We start from the raw sequence: 14,785 nt of genomic DNA, 5'->3' as shown, positions 1-14,785 counted from the left end.
GTCTGACGCTTGATTTTGGCTCAGGTCGGTATCTCACAGTTCTTGGGTTTAAGCCCTATGTCAGGCTCCCCGCTGACAGTGGAGTCTGCTTGGGATTCTCTTACTCTGCCCTTCCCCTGGCGTATGCACTCTATCTCTCAAAAATAAATAAACTTAAAAAAAAGTAAATGGTAAAAATAAGAATTTCACAACTCTACATTAATGTATTTTAAAAACTGTGTGAAATTTTTTTCTCTCTCTAAATTTTTACTTAAATTCCAGTTTATATACAGGGTAATATTAGTTTCAGATATAGAATTTAGTGATTCCTCATACATACAACACCCAGTGCTCATCACAAGTGCCCTCCTTAATACTCATCATCCATTTAGCCCATCCTTCCTCCCACCCACCTTCCTTCTAGCAAACCTCAGTTGTCTATAATTAAGAGTCTGTTTTGTACCCTGTGTTCATCTGTTTTGTTTCTTAAATTCCACATATGAGTGAAATAATGTATTTTTCTCTGATTTATTTTGCTTGTCATAATACACTGCAGCTCCATCCATGTCATTGAAAATGGCAAGATATCATTCTTTTATATGGCTGAGTAATATATATATATATATATATATATATATATATATATATATCCCATTCTTTATTCATTTATCAACTGATGGACACTTGGGCTCTTTATCCATTCATCGGTTGATGGTCACTTGGGCTCTTTCTATATTTTGGCTATTATAGGTACGTTGCTATAAATATTAGGGTGCATGTATCTCTTTGAATTAGTATTTTTGTATCCTTTGAGTAAATCCCTAGAGCAATCTTTGGATCACATGATAGCTCTATTTGTAACTTTTTGAGGAACCTCCATATTGTTTTCCAGAGTGGCTGCCCTAGTTTGCATTCCCACCAAGATAGTGTAAGAGAGCTCCCCTTTCTCCTCATCCTTGCCAACATCTGTTGTTTCCTGTGTTGTTAATTTTAGACATTCTGGAAGGTATGAGGTGATATCTGATTGTAGTTTTGATTTGTATTTCCCTGATGATTGGTGATGTTGGGCATCTTTTCATGTGTCTGTTAGCCATCTGTATCATCATTAGTTGTATTGTACATGCTATACCTTTTTGTCCTAATGTAAAAATGACAGCTTATGAATAGCAGTAGATTTCTTAAGGTCTGTCTTTTTTATATTAGGAAAAAAATTATAACATACACAATACAACTAATGATGATATAATTGATGAATTGCATATTACACACCCTACAATTAAGACTTTTCTTTTCTCACATACAAGCAAAGTGCACTTAAATAAAAACCTTCATATAGTAAACACAAAATCTTTTAAAAAGTAACCACTTTCTTAATGACTAGCATGATAAAATTAGAATATAATTACAAATGTTTAATCAAAGAACCAGCTTTTGGAGAATTAAGTCACAGTCACCGAATAAGTCTTGGCTCAGAAAAATTCAAAATATTGTTGTAAAATGTCAAGAAAGTAGTCATAAACGGAACCTAACTTTTTAGATACGATCAAATCTATAATCGAAGTAAATGCAAAACTTTCATTGTAGTTTTTCATTGTATATGCAACAGATGAGAATATAGTGAATAATACTAGGTTGCAGAGGAGACAGAATAAAGTGCGGCCAAGGAACCCCTGCTGGTGGAGTCCTGAAGCCTTCAGTGACCACTGTTACTGGTGTGTCTCAACCTGGCAGCTCCTACTCATGGTATCCTGTTAACTAGTTGGTTTCAGACTTAGCCAACAGTTTATATAGAAAAAAGTGGTATCACTTGCACTCTCAACAGCCTATGAGGCTTTGACTGTGTAAAGAGCTGGCAGCAATTTGTGCCTTGTCACATCAACTTGGCAATCCCCTAGGGGTCAAACAAATGAAATTAGAACGCCAATTTTATCACACTGCTCAAAGGTATTCTTGCCAAACTCAAGAATGCATCTAGATGAGCATATTGAGAGTAATACTACAGGCACCCTTGTTTTATTGTGCCTTCACACATACTGCATTTTTACAAATTGAAGGCTTTTGTGGCAACCTTATGGTAAGTAAGGGGTTTTATAGATGTTTCTGCTTCATTCCTGGTGGGTCCATTTAGCTGGCTCCAATGTTTGTGTTGTTTATCATCTCAGAGTTTCAGCAGTGATGGGGCAATTTGTAATCCATTCCACATTTGCATGAGATGTAGTTTAGGGTTTTTGTTTTTGCATGTGATGCTGTTTCTGCCATGGTCAAGATTGGGTAGCTTCATTCTGTCCATTGTCTACAGACAGCAGGTATTGATTCTTTCTCCTTCTGTTTACAAATTGCTGAGGATATTTCTAGCTCTATGCTCTTTACTGGAAAGCCCACACTGTGTTTCATGCTAGAGACCAGAGGCTATTTAACCTTCCATTCCTAAGGTACAATTCTGGTCCAGATTCTGACCTAGTTTGCAGTGTCACCTGCTTACTTTTTTAACTGCAGAACTAGTCTTTGTTTTCACTTCTTTGACCATTTTGTTTAAAGCAAAAGTCAGTCCACCTTTTGCAAAGGGCTAGATAGTAAACATTTTAGAGTGAACTCCATATGGTCTCTCTTGCAGCCACTGAATTCTGTCATTGTGAAAGTTGGCATAGAAGATTTGAAAATAGATAGACATAGCTATATTCTAATATCACTTTATATTTAAAAGTGGTGGGGGGGTAACTGGGTGGCTCAGGCAGTGAAGCGTCTAAGTCTCAATTTTGGCTCAGGTCATGATCTCATGGTTCGTGGGTTCAAGCCCCACTGTCAAAGCAGAGCCTGCTTGGGATCTTCCCTCTCCCTCTCTCTTGGCCCCTCCCCTGCTTATGCTTTCTTTCAAAATAAATAATTTTTTTTAAAAAGAAAAGAAACGTGGTGTGCAGGTTTTGGCCTATAGGGCATTGTCAACCCACTTTATTGTTTAAAGTGTAGTGCTATATTAAAAAATGTATTAGTATTGTTAATCAGTCATTTCTGTGTATTGATAGTGGAAATGGAGATAGGAGATTGGGTCTTCTGTCTTTCACAAAAGTCACTACCAATTGCCTTTTAATTGTTGTTTTAATATTTGTTGTTGTATAATATATTAAGCATAAATCAAAATAAATAAAATGTATTTGTGCAGTTAAATGAATAATTATGAAGTGAGCATTCATGTATACACATTGACTGTATTCCAATGTATACAGTATTTGTAACTACTTTCAAGATTGTTGTGATAACCATTTCCTTGATTTTATTTAACTATCCTAAGCAATATATTTCTATTTGTTTTGAATTCTAAATAAATGAATCTAAATTACTGAATAGTATCCAATTTCATGATTATACAACAATTTATCCTGCTATTTTAGACATTCCATTTTTTCTATTGTGGAAATATTAAAATATTCAAATATGAAAACTCTTACATATGTGTTCTTTGGCACATGTGCACAAGATTTTCTGGATATACAACTAAGGATAGTCTGTATTGTTAAAATAGATGCATTGTCATAATTATTGAACAATTTTCCTAAAACATTATACTCCTTTATATGCCCCTCTGAATCGCATATTTAATTAATAATGGTAGATCTTTTAAGTTTTCAATAACTGTTGATTATGTGATGTTTATTATATGTATCTCTCTAAATGCAAATAAGTCTGGATACTTTTTAAAAAATATATCAGTTGGCTATTTGGATTTTCTTCTTTGTTAAGCACCTATGGAAGATATTTACACTTTTACAAAAGAGCTTTCTAATCTGACCTTTTCTTTCCTATTTTTAGGAATTCTTTTGATTTTTTTTGCCCAGAAGTCTTTAGTTCATGATGTGTTTTTCAAATAACTTCTCCTACTCTATGCCTTCTGTTTTCACACTTATGGTATTTTAGTAAAGAGAATTTTTCCTTTATTTGAGTTATAGTTTTGTCTTGTATAAAAAATCCTCCTTTACGCCAAGGCCATGACTAAATGTTACACAGTCCTAAAATATTTTTAGTTTTGCCTTTCATATTTATGTCTTTATTCTACAAGAAATTGACTTTAGAGAATGCTCTGAAATAGATGAGTAACTTAGTTTTTGGTATGACTTTTTGATGTCAATTTTATTAAATCTTTTATATATATATATATATATCTGTGATGACTGCTGTATATATTACATATATATGGATATATATGTATTACTGACCTCTGTATTAAAATTTTTGCTCAATTTATCTCTTTGTAATAAATATTGATAGCTTAAAGTTAAGGTCCTTCTGTCTTTTCTTTATCAAGAATGTTCTGATTTTTCTTAGTACTTTTCATTTTCATATATTTTAGAATCAACTCTTCCACAAAGAAATGTCCAGGATATTGATTCTTTGAATCTACACAGCACTTTGGGAAGAACTAATCATTTTACAATACAATACCAAAAAAAACCCCACAAAAAGACAAAACCCAACAACACCCCAAAAAACAAAACACAGAGAAGTATTTCTCTGTGTATGACATGGTATATCTGTCCATTTATTCAGATTTTAATAGTACTTAATATATTTTTATGACATTCTCCTTAAAGATTTTGCACACTTATTTGCATTTTCTTTTTAGATATTTCACACTTTTGAGGCTATTGAAAAAGTCACATTTGAAAAAATTCATATTCTAAATGTGTTTCTTGTGTATGGGAATACAATTGATCCTTATATAGTAAATATACATCAGGAAACTTAACCGAATTCTCTGGAGAGCTCAAAAAAATAATCTGTCTTTAGATACATTTATAATTCTATCATCTGATAAAGGCAGGTTTGTTTCCTTATTTCTAATGCATAGGAGTTTTATTTATTTTCTTAGTTTTTTGCTGGGTACAAGGAACCACTAGCATAATACAATAGTAAATAGAAGTTGAGGCAGAGTACCTTATTTTCTTGTTCACAAAGTCAAATAGAATGATTTCAGTGTTCATAATTAAAGATGATATTTTGATTGTCATAAAGACATTCACTCCATTCTTTGCTATTTCCATAGTTAATGGATGTTAAATTTATCAATTCTGCATCTGTTTATGAGCATATATTATTTAATCTGTTATTGTAATTGACTTTCTAATATTAAATTGATCCTTCTTCCAGGAATGCATCCTACTGGGTTTTAACTTATTATTTAATCAACTGCATTCATTAATATTTTATTTAGAATTATTTTATGTCCAAATATAATTAAGATTGGTCTGTGTACAAATTACACTGGGTTGTATAACTGAAAGGACTCAAAAAATTTATTACCATAACAATTCACATGTACTTCAAAAAGGATACACTGCACCACAACAGTAGGAAGAAGGAAAGAAGAAAGCTAGGGCAATATTAGGGAGGTCCCATAGTTGCACAGAAGGTGGTTTGACTCTAAATCACTGAAAAAAACCAAAATATGTACAAGATATATCATTCTCATGAAATCCAAGGTTCAAGTTAACTGTTGGATTGCTTTGATCCCACTGGTTACAGACTCAAAATGAAGACAAATGTATGTAGACAGTTAATCTGTATCTTTTCAATAACATCATGGAAAGCTGATTCAGACCTTTAGGGGAGTTTTGTTTGTTTGTTTGTTTGTTTGTTTGTTTGTTTTTTACTCTAAACAGAATATTTTAATTCACTAATCAATCTGTTTTATTTGCTTCTTGGTAAGGGTCCCTCCCATGGATCCAAGCATCCTTAGAAATAAGTATAAGTCTACCACTGACCAGCTATGAGTGAACCCTATGGTTATAGCTTGTAATTACAACTTATAATGATCTTTTCTCATATTATCTTTTCACTTTCTATCCCATCTCTTTCTGGTCCCTGAAATGGTGAATGTTTGGTACTGTTCACCTGTAAAACTAACTTCACCTGGAGTTCCCTTGTGTAGAGACGTTTTAGACTATTAATCTAATGTCTCTAACAGTACTATGATCATGCAGGTTTTTCTTTGAGTCTGTTTTTACACATTATATTTTTCTAGGTATTCGTTCATTTAAATTTAACTTCAATTTATGGTATGCAGTTGGTCATAGTATCCTCTTACTTTTTCAAAGACTGGTATTTTTAAGGTCAGTCACCCTCTTGCATTTTAATATCATTTCATCTTTTTTTCTTTTTTCTTTGACACATCTCACCATTACTTTGCCAATTTAATAACTTTTTTCATGGACTAATTTTTATGTTATCATCTACATTATATGATTTTTATATTATTGCTTTGCTTTTACTTTTTTTTGTGTTACTTTTGATCTGTTTATAGCTTGCTCAAATGAATTCTAAGTTGATTACTCATCAACCATTTTAATTTTCTAGTTTAAAATTTTAAGGCTAACTTTTTTCTCCAAATATTGCTTAGCTGCCCCTTACATCTTTGGCTGTGTAGAATTTTCTCTGATTGACTATTAGCAAACATTTTCAAGTTTATATTACATTTCTTCTTTGGTCCATGAATTATTTCATTATCTCTAAATATCAATATATGTGGCAGTTATCTAGTTATTATTTCTAGTAATTTTTGAACACAAAATATTCTTTGATTTCAATCCTTTAAAAGTTGACACTAACTTTGTGATGTAATATATATTCAATTTTTGTAATTATCCTATACGTACTAAAAAATACTATATACTCCATAATCACTTGTTCTAGTGTTCTTTTTTTTTTTTTTAAATTTTTTTTCAACGTTTTTTATTTATTTTTGGGACAGAGAGAGACAGAGCATGAACGGGGGAGGGGCAGAGAGAGAAGGAGACACAGAATCGGAAACAGGCTCCAGGCTCCCAGCCATCAGCCCAGAGCCTGACGCGGGGCTCGAACTCACAGACCGCGAGATCGTGACCTGGCTGAAGTCGGACGCTTAACTGACTGCGCCACCCAGGCGCCCCTAGTGTTCTTTTTTAATCATAAAATTCTTTCATATTCAACATTGATTTTTCTATTTGTTATATTATTTAGTAATATATATGTGTTAAAATCTTCCACAATGATTTTCAAATTGTAAAGTTTCCTTATGTGAATTTTCAATTACATTTTTGAGATTATAATTTCAAAGTTGTATAAATTTTGAGTGTGAATACAATTTTAATATTATGATGTGGTTATTTTTTAGTAATTAGTTTTTCTTAAATTTTATCTGGTGTATGTATAGTTACACTAACTTTCTGTTGTTTAGTATTTGTAAACAACATTTTTCCTATCATTTTCTTTCCATTTTTATTCAGTCTATTTTTTATTGAGTGTGAAATTCTTTCTTTTAATGCAGTACAAATTATCATCTTTTACTTTGTAGGTATTATTCTTTTCATATTTTAAAAGAAATCATTGTTTACATACAGTCATATCCAAGCTACTATTTTCTTTCAATGGTTTTTATTGTTTTCATTTTCAGAGTTAACTCTAAATTCATCCAGAATTGATATTTATGTGTTTTGTGAACATAAAGGTGAAGACTTAATTATTTTTCATATTAGTATCCTATGGAATCAGAAAAGGCCATTGAGAAGAAAACACAACCTCTCTTCACTGTACTATAACGTAATCAATGTCATAAATCAAATGACTATTTATAAGGAGGGTCTCTTTATTGATACCTTTTTTCTCTTCTGCTAGTTTATATGTTTATTCTTGAGCATTATTTGTCTATAGAGATACCATACCATACTAATTACAATGGCTTTATAATAGTTCTTGATGTCCAGCCTTGTTCAACAGTTTTAAGATGTCCTTGCTTTTCCTGATCCTTTGATTTTCCATTTAGTTTTTGAAATAATTGTATTATTTTTCTTTTGTGCATTTTATTTTATATTCTTTTTTCTTTTGTGTTCATTTTAATGAATCTACCATTTCATACCGTTTCCCCTCAATTAAATTCTTTGTTATACATTCTTTTTCTATTCTTTCATTTGTTTCTCTAGATTAACATATTAATCTCTGAGTTATTGAATTTAATATGTATTATTACTTTTATCAGTTACCCTATATTGTCAGATCATTAAACCTTTCAATTCCATCTTCCTTCTTCTATTTTTTCATTATTTTTTCAGATATTATAATCCTCCATACTTTTAAACCCCAATGAGATATTATAATTATTTTTTTCACAGTCAATATTCTTTTATATTTAATCACAAATTTACTCACAAATTTGCTCTTCATTTATTCCGACATTTCCATTTCTATGTGCACTTAATTTCTATATCTCAGGAATTCTCCATAGTTTTGTTGCAAGTCTGCTGGTTTTTAATTATATTGGTTTATTTCAGTGTTAAATTTTTACCTAAACTTACTCTTAAAATTTTTTTTTTGCTGGAATAAATTCTAGGATGACATGTTAAAAATGACTTTAGCCTTTAAAAACTGTCATTCTGTTATCTTCTGACTTTCTTCATATTTATTGACAAGGTAGTTGTCAATCATATTGCTGTTTCTTTAAAGGTAACATCTTTTTTTTTTCTTTTCCTCTTAATACTTTGAAGGTTTTATTTTAGTTTTCATTAGTCCTTAAAAACATCAGATGTGATTTTTCTTTGCTTTTATCATGCTTGAATTAAATAGAGCTTATTGATTCTGTATCATTGATTTAAAAATATATATATTTGATTTTATTTTCAGAGACTTTAAGTTGAGCTCTTTGACCACTCCACACAATTTCAAACATTGGCAAAAGATTTTACAGGAAGAGAAGCTATGTATTTGATACACTTCAAAAACTCAGTACTTTCATTCTAGGAGTACCTGACACGAGGGGTTCTGCCTGTTTCTAGACATCCCAGTAGCTTTCTCCTTGACCAAACATGGACATGTAGCTTTTTTTTTCCTTTCAACTCAGAATTTATGTGTTTCCTGGAGCCCCACCCCACTGTGGGTCTTTTTTGGTATGACAAAAATGCGAAAAATTTTGCTCTGTCAGTGGTTTGGCTCCTTGAACTTTTACTTCAACAAATCCAGACTGCTATGGCAGTCAAAAATCTTTATATTATACTTATTAGGAAAATAAAAATGGGATATCTACATTTACTGTTTGTCTTTATAGGGCATATTCTTCCCACATTTACAAATAATATATTGAAATTCGAGATCTCCATCTAATTTGTTGAATTCTTGTCACATTAATTCACTATTTACTGACCATTTGCTATTTTACAGATATTCTTCTAAGTGCTTCAGATGAACTGGTAAACCAAATTGACAAGAATCTGCTTATATTGTTATCAAATGAAACTAATAATGATATAAGAAATGAGTGGATTAGGATTAATGTTAGAAGGTGACAAATGCGTAAGCAAAAATAAAGAGCAAAGTTAGAAGTATTGTTTGGAAATCCTATGTTTTGATACTAGGAAAGGGCATTTAAGAAATAAACTTGCCAAGATAAGCCTCACTAAGTGAATATGTAAGCAAACACTTGAAATAGATGAGACAATGAGCTATATTGAAGAATATCCCAGGAAGGGGCAACAACTAGTACAAATACCCTGAGACAAAACTTGCCTATCGTGTTTTAAAAAACAGCCTAGAGGGGGCACCTGGGTGGCTCAGTCGGTTAAGCATCCGACTTTGGCTCAGGTCATGATCTCATGGTTCGTGGTTTGAGCCTGGTGTCAGGCTCTGTGCTGACAGCTCGGACCTGTAGCATGCTTCAGATTCTGTGTCTCCCTCTCTCTCTGCCCCTCCCCTGCTCACACACGCTGTCTCTCTCTGTCTCTCAAAAATTAATAAATATTAAAAAAAATTAAAAACAGCCTAGAGGACAGTGTGACAGTAAGGTGAGTAAAGAAAGGTCTGGACACCAGGGTTTTTGAGTAAAATTAGAACATATCTTCCTGTTTTCAGGAATCTCTATTTCTACCCTCTGTTTACCTACCTGTCTATAATGAATACAATGGAATACATATCAAAATAGGAGCTTAGGAAACAAATTTCCCATTAAATACTTTATATCTTTATCTTACAGGGCTTTTTTACCTCATAATTTTAGAGTTTATGGTTATAATGGCACAGGAAGTATGAAGCCTCTTGAACAACAGTTTCAGGTATTACTTCTACTGTCTGTTTACCTTTATTATGTGACTTTCTACGATCACCTTACTTAGGGTTCACATGTCAGAAAACAAAGGGCTGGAGTTATGTTTTGTTTTAAAATAAATTTAACCATTTACTTTTGATGATGCTGTAACTGAACTAGCATGAGTTTGCTCCTTGGTGAGTTACAGATAGAGACTATACCAGGTGGTGATGTCACACAAGGCAAACTTTATTTGCAACAAATAAAATCACAAAGACTAGCTTCCAAAGCCCAAGCAGGAGTGAGCAGTTTCTTTTTATTTAGGATTTAGGATGACTATTCAGAAAGGGGAGCTTTGCCATCACATCTAAAGGCGGGCATAAGGTTGTGCAGGCGTCCTGAGAAGACATGCCTTATACACGCATTTTATGCTATGTTAATGAAGGTTGTGCTCCTCATAGGGTGGAGATTTTCACATTATAATGAAACAGAAGTAAGTGATGGACAAGAGAAAGGGGCTATGGGCATGCTCAGAGAGCCAGTATAAAGTGGATGGGGGCTTTGTCTCTTAACTTGAGTAAAGACTGCAGGGTCCTGCTTATTTATTTTATTTTTTAAACTTTATTTAAATCAAAGTTAGTTAGCATATAGTGTAATAATTATTTCAGGAGTAGAATGTAGTGATTCATCACTTAGAAATAACACCCAGTGCTCATCCCAAAAAGTGCCCTCCTTAATGCCCATCACCCATTTAGCCCATTTCCCATCCACCTCCCCTCAAGCAACCCTCAGTTTGTTCTCTGTATTTAAGAATCTTTTATGGTTTGTCTCCCTCTTTGTTTGTATCTTATTTTTATTTCCCTTTCCCGAGGTTCATCTGTTGTGGTTCTTAAATTCAACATATGAGTGAAGTCATAGGATATTTGTCTTTCTCTGACTAATTTTTCTTAGCATAATATCTTCTAGTTCCATCCACATTGTAGCAAATCGCAAGATTTCATTCTTTATGATTGCCAAGTAATATTCCATTCTTTTAATCACTGAGTAATATTCCATCATATATATACCACATCTTCTTTATCCATTCATCCATTGATGGACATTTAGGCTCTTTCCATAATTTGACTACTGTTGATAGTGCTGCTATAAACATTGGGGTGTATGTGCCCCTTTGAATCAACGTTTTTGTCTCCTTTGGATAAATACCTAGTAATGTAATTGCTGGGTTGTAGGGTAGTTCTATTTTTAATTTTTCTGAGGAACCTCCATACTGTTTTCCAGAGTGGTTGCACCAGTTTGCATTCCCACCAGCAGTGCAAAAGAGTTTCCCTTTCTCCACATCCTTGCCAACATCTGTTGTTGCCTGAGTTGTTAATTTTAGCCATTATGAGTGGTGTGAGGTGGTATCTCATTGTGGTTTTGATTTGTACTTCCCTGATGATAAGCAATGTTGAGCATTTTTTTCATGTGTCTGTTGGCCATCTGAATGTCTTCTTTGGAAAAGTGTCTATTTATATCTTTTGCCCATTTCTTCACTGCATTATTTGCTTTTTGGGTGTTGAGTTTGATAAGTTCTTTATAGATTTTGGATACTAACCCTTTATCTGATTTGTTATTTGCAAATATCTTCTCCCATTTCTATTGGTTGCCTTTTAGTTTTGCTGATTTTTTCCTTCGCTGTGCAGAAGTTTTTATCTTAATGAGGTCCCAGTTGTTCATTTTTGCTTTTGTTTATCTTGTCTCCAGAGATGTGTTAAGTAAGACCTTGTTGCGGCCAAAGTCAAAGAGGTTTTTGCCTGCTTTTTCCTCTAAGATTTTGATGGCTTCCAGTCTTGTGTTTAGATCTTTCATCCATTTTGAGTTTATTTTTGTGAATGGTGTAAGAATGTGGTCTGGTTTCATTCTTCTGCATGTCGTTGAAACAGGGAGAAATAGAAAATTTGAACAGACAGATTACTAGCAAAGAAATTGAATTAGTTATAAAGACCTCCCCAAAAATAAGAGTCCAGGGCCAGATGGCTTTTCAGGGGAATTCTACCAAACGTTTACAGAGGAGCTAACACCTATTCTTTTGACGTTGTTCCAAAAAATAGAAATGGAAGGAGAACTTCCAAACTCATCCTATGAGGCCAACATTACCTTGATTCCAAAACCAGACAAAGAAAGACCCCACTAAAAAGAACTACAGACCAATTTCCCCGATGAATATGGATGCAAAAATTATGAGCAAGATACTAGCCAACTGGATTGAACAATGCATTAAAAAAATTATTTACCACAATCAAGTGGGATTTAAACCTAGGATGCAAGACTGGTTCAATATCTGCAAATCAATTAATGTGATACATCAATTAATGAAAGAAGGACAAGGACCACATGATCCTCTCAATAGATGCAGAGAAAGCATTCAGCAAAATACAACATTCTTTCTTGATAAAAACCCTCAAGAAAGTAGGGATAGAAGGGTAGTACCTCAAGATCATAAAAGCCATATACAAGAGACCCACCACTAATATCATCCTCAATGGGGAAAAACTGGGAGCTTTCCTCCTAAGGTCAGGAAAATATAGGGATGTACATTCTTGCCACTGTTATTCAACATAGTATTGGAAATCCTAGCCTCAGCAATCAGACAACATAAAGGAATAAAAGTCATCGAAATCAGCAAGGAGGAAGTCAAACTTTAACTCTTTGCAGACAACATGATACTGTATATAGAAAACCCAAAAGATTCCACCAAAAACCTGCTACAACTGATCCAGGAATTCATCAAAGTAGCAGGTACCACAGATTCACGTCTCTGATATGATTAAGCTGTTTCCTGACCTGGTAGAGACTGTTAGTTTTTTTCATTCCCTTTGTTCCCTTAAAACCCTGAACTACTGAGTTTTTTGCATTGTTTTGTGATTCTGATACCTCCTAAGAAGATCTAGGAGAAGTGTGCTTGGGCAAATAGAGCTGGTAAAGCATTGATCACAGAAAATAGCTGTGGCCTAAAATGACTTCTCTTGTGTCTCAAAAACTACGTCTCATCTTTCTTTCTGGGGACCCCTAACTTTCTTCTTACAATGTGTCTCAAGTTAGCTCTATTACACAGATGGTTAACCAAACCAAAAATGTTTGTGATGTTTTTAAGCTATTATTTCATGATGATGTATATGTATGTGCTTATGTACATGTAGCAATATATCGTGAAATACTTAAAATGAAAAACATGAGTTGAATCAGGAAAGGTAAATCTTGGAAGAGAAGGAGAATCCAAAGACTTGTCTAATGTTTAATGTTCAAGGACCAAATAAATACACATGGAATTTCATGTACATTTAAGAATATATTAAATTTTGATGTACTTTGAACACTTGGAACTTCATTTAATGTCTGTATTCTATAATTATAATGTCTACAATGAATTTATAATTCATAAAAAGATTTGATAAGTATGTATAGAATTGCAGGGATTACCCATGTCTCAAATGCTGTTTTATTTTTTATTTTTTCAAATGCTGTTTATTTTATTTTATTTTTTCCTTTGCACTGCCCTACCAATTCCTTTTTATTTTTTCCGTTTTCCTGACTTCTGTGTAGTGAATCAACCAGTACTTTGAAATTAAAGCATTTTTATTTAGACTAGCTTTTAACAGAAGAAATAATACATATGGTGAGTTGCTTTAAATTTTGCTTAATACATTAGGCAAATATATGTGAGTCATCTATGGAGTAAAGTATAGAAATACATAAATCTCCATGCTGTCAAATATATATATATATATATATATATATATATATATATATATATATATAAACCTGACACCTAACTCTACTTCCTACTTCCTAGGAGTCACCATGAGAGATAAATGTGTAATTTAAAAAGTAAATCAAAGAATGTTTTATTGATAACCTGCATGTAATAAGTTGTTAATGTTGGCTTCAAATACAATGAATATATGGTTCCATGTAGATAACTTACATTTGCCAAAGCCGCAGGCCTATTTCCAGTGGAAGAAAAATTGGGAAAGTTTATAAAATTAGGTTAAAAGCGGGCAATTTTTTTTTTAAGTGTATTGATTTATTTTGAGAGAGACAGAGACAGCGTGAGTGGAGGCAGGGCATAGAGCGAGGGAGAGAGGGAGAATCCCAAGCAGGCTCTGAGCTGTCGGCACAGAGCCTGGACGTGGGACTCAAACTCATGAAACTGAGATCATGACCTGAACTGAACCCAAGAGTTGGGAGCTTAACCAAATGAGCCACCCAGGAGCCCCAGCAAATTTGTTTTTAATGAAGTCTACAAATGATTTTCATTCCTAAAAGTCATATTATCTTGGTATATTACCTTGGTAAATATTATCTTGGTAAATACAGACTTATCTACAAAAGAACAAATCATCCCATTAGACATAGAAAGAATTTGTTCCCAGTGCCTAGAACTTACAAGTGTAAGCCATTCATCATTGTCGTGGACTTTACAATCTCTCTACAACAAATAGATATTCATTATGATTAAAAGTAAAGTCACTAGGAGAGCATAACAATTCAAAATGTGTATGCACATAACAACAGACCTCAAATTACATGAGGTAGAAATTGACAGAAGTGAAAGGACAAATAGATAAATTGTTAAAATAATTTATTTAAGCATTCTTCTCTCAATAATTGATAGATGAAGCAGAAAACTCAGGAAATATGTTGGAAACTTGAGTGGAACTGGCCATAAAATTGATTTAGTCAACATTTGTAGGAGATGACACACAATAGCAACAGTGTATACAT

General features: G+C 33.0%; 1 protein-coding gene across 6 annotated transcripts in view; it reads left to right on the top strand.

Moving 5' to 3' along the window:
- Positions 1-14,785, top strand: part of ADAM2 (ADAM metallopeptidase domain 2) — a 131,506-nt gene that overhangs the window by 6,370 nt on the left and 110,351 nt on the right. For 4 of the 6 annotated variants that reach the window (XR_006201591.1, XM_042934774.1, XM_042934775.1 and 1 more), the window contains exon 4: positions 9,968-10,046. The exons of the other annotated variants lie outside the window; for them this stretch is intronic. Coding sequence is in view for 3 of the 4 variants with exons in the window: in XM_042934774.1 (XP_042790708.1) it covers positions 9,968-10,046 (79 nt within the window). In the remaining variant the exon portion in view is untranslated. The remainder of the gene's footprint in view (positions 1-9,967; positions 10,047-14,785) is intronic. 6 annotated transcript variants of the gene reach the window in all.

Source organism: Panthera leo, chromosome B1, assembly GCF_018350215.1.
Source record: "Panthera leo isolate Ple1 chromosome B1, P.leo_Ple1_pat1.1, whole genome shotgun sequence".
Classification (NCBI taxonomy): Eukaryota; Metazoa; Chordata; class Mammalia; order Carnivora; family Felidae; genus Panthera; species Panthera leo.
The sequence above is the reverse complement of the archived record's forward strand: the minus strand, read 5'-3'. Positions and strand labels throughout refer to the sequence as shown.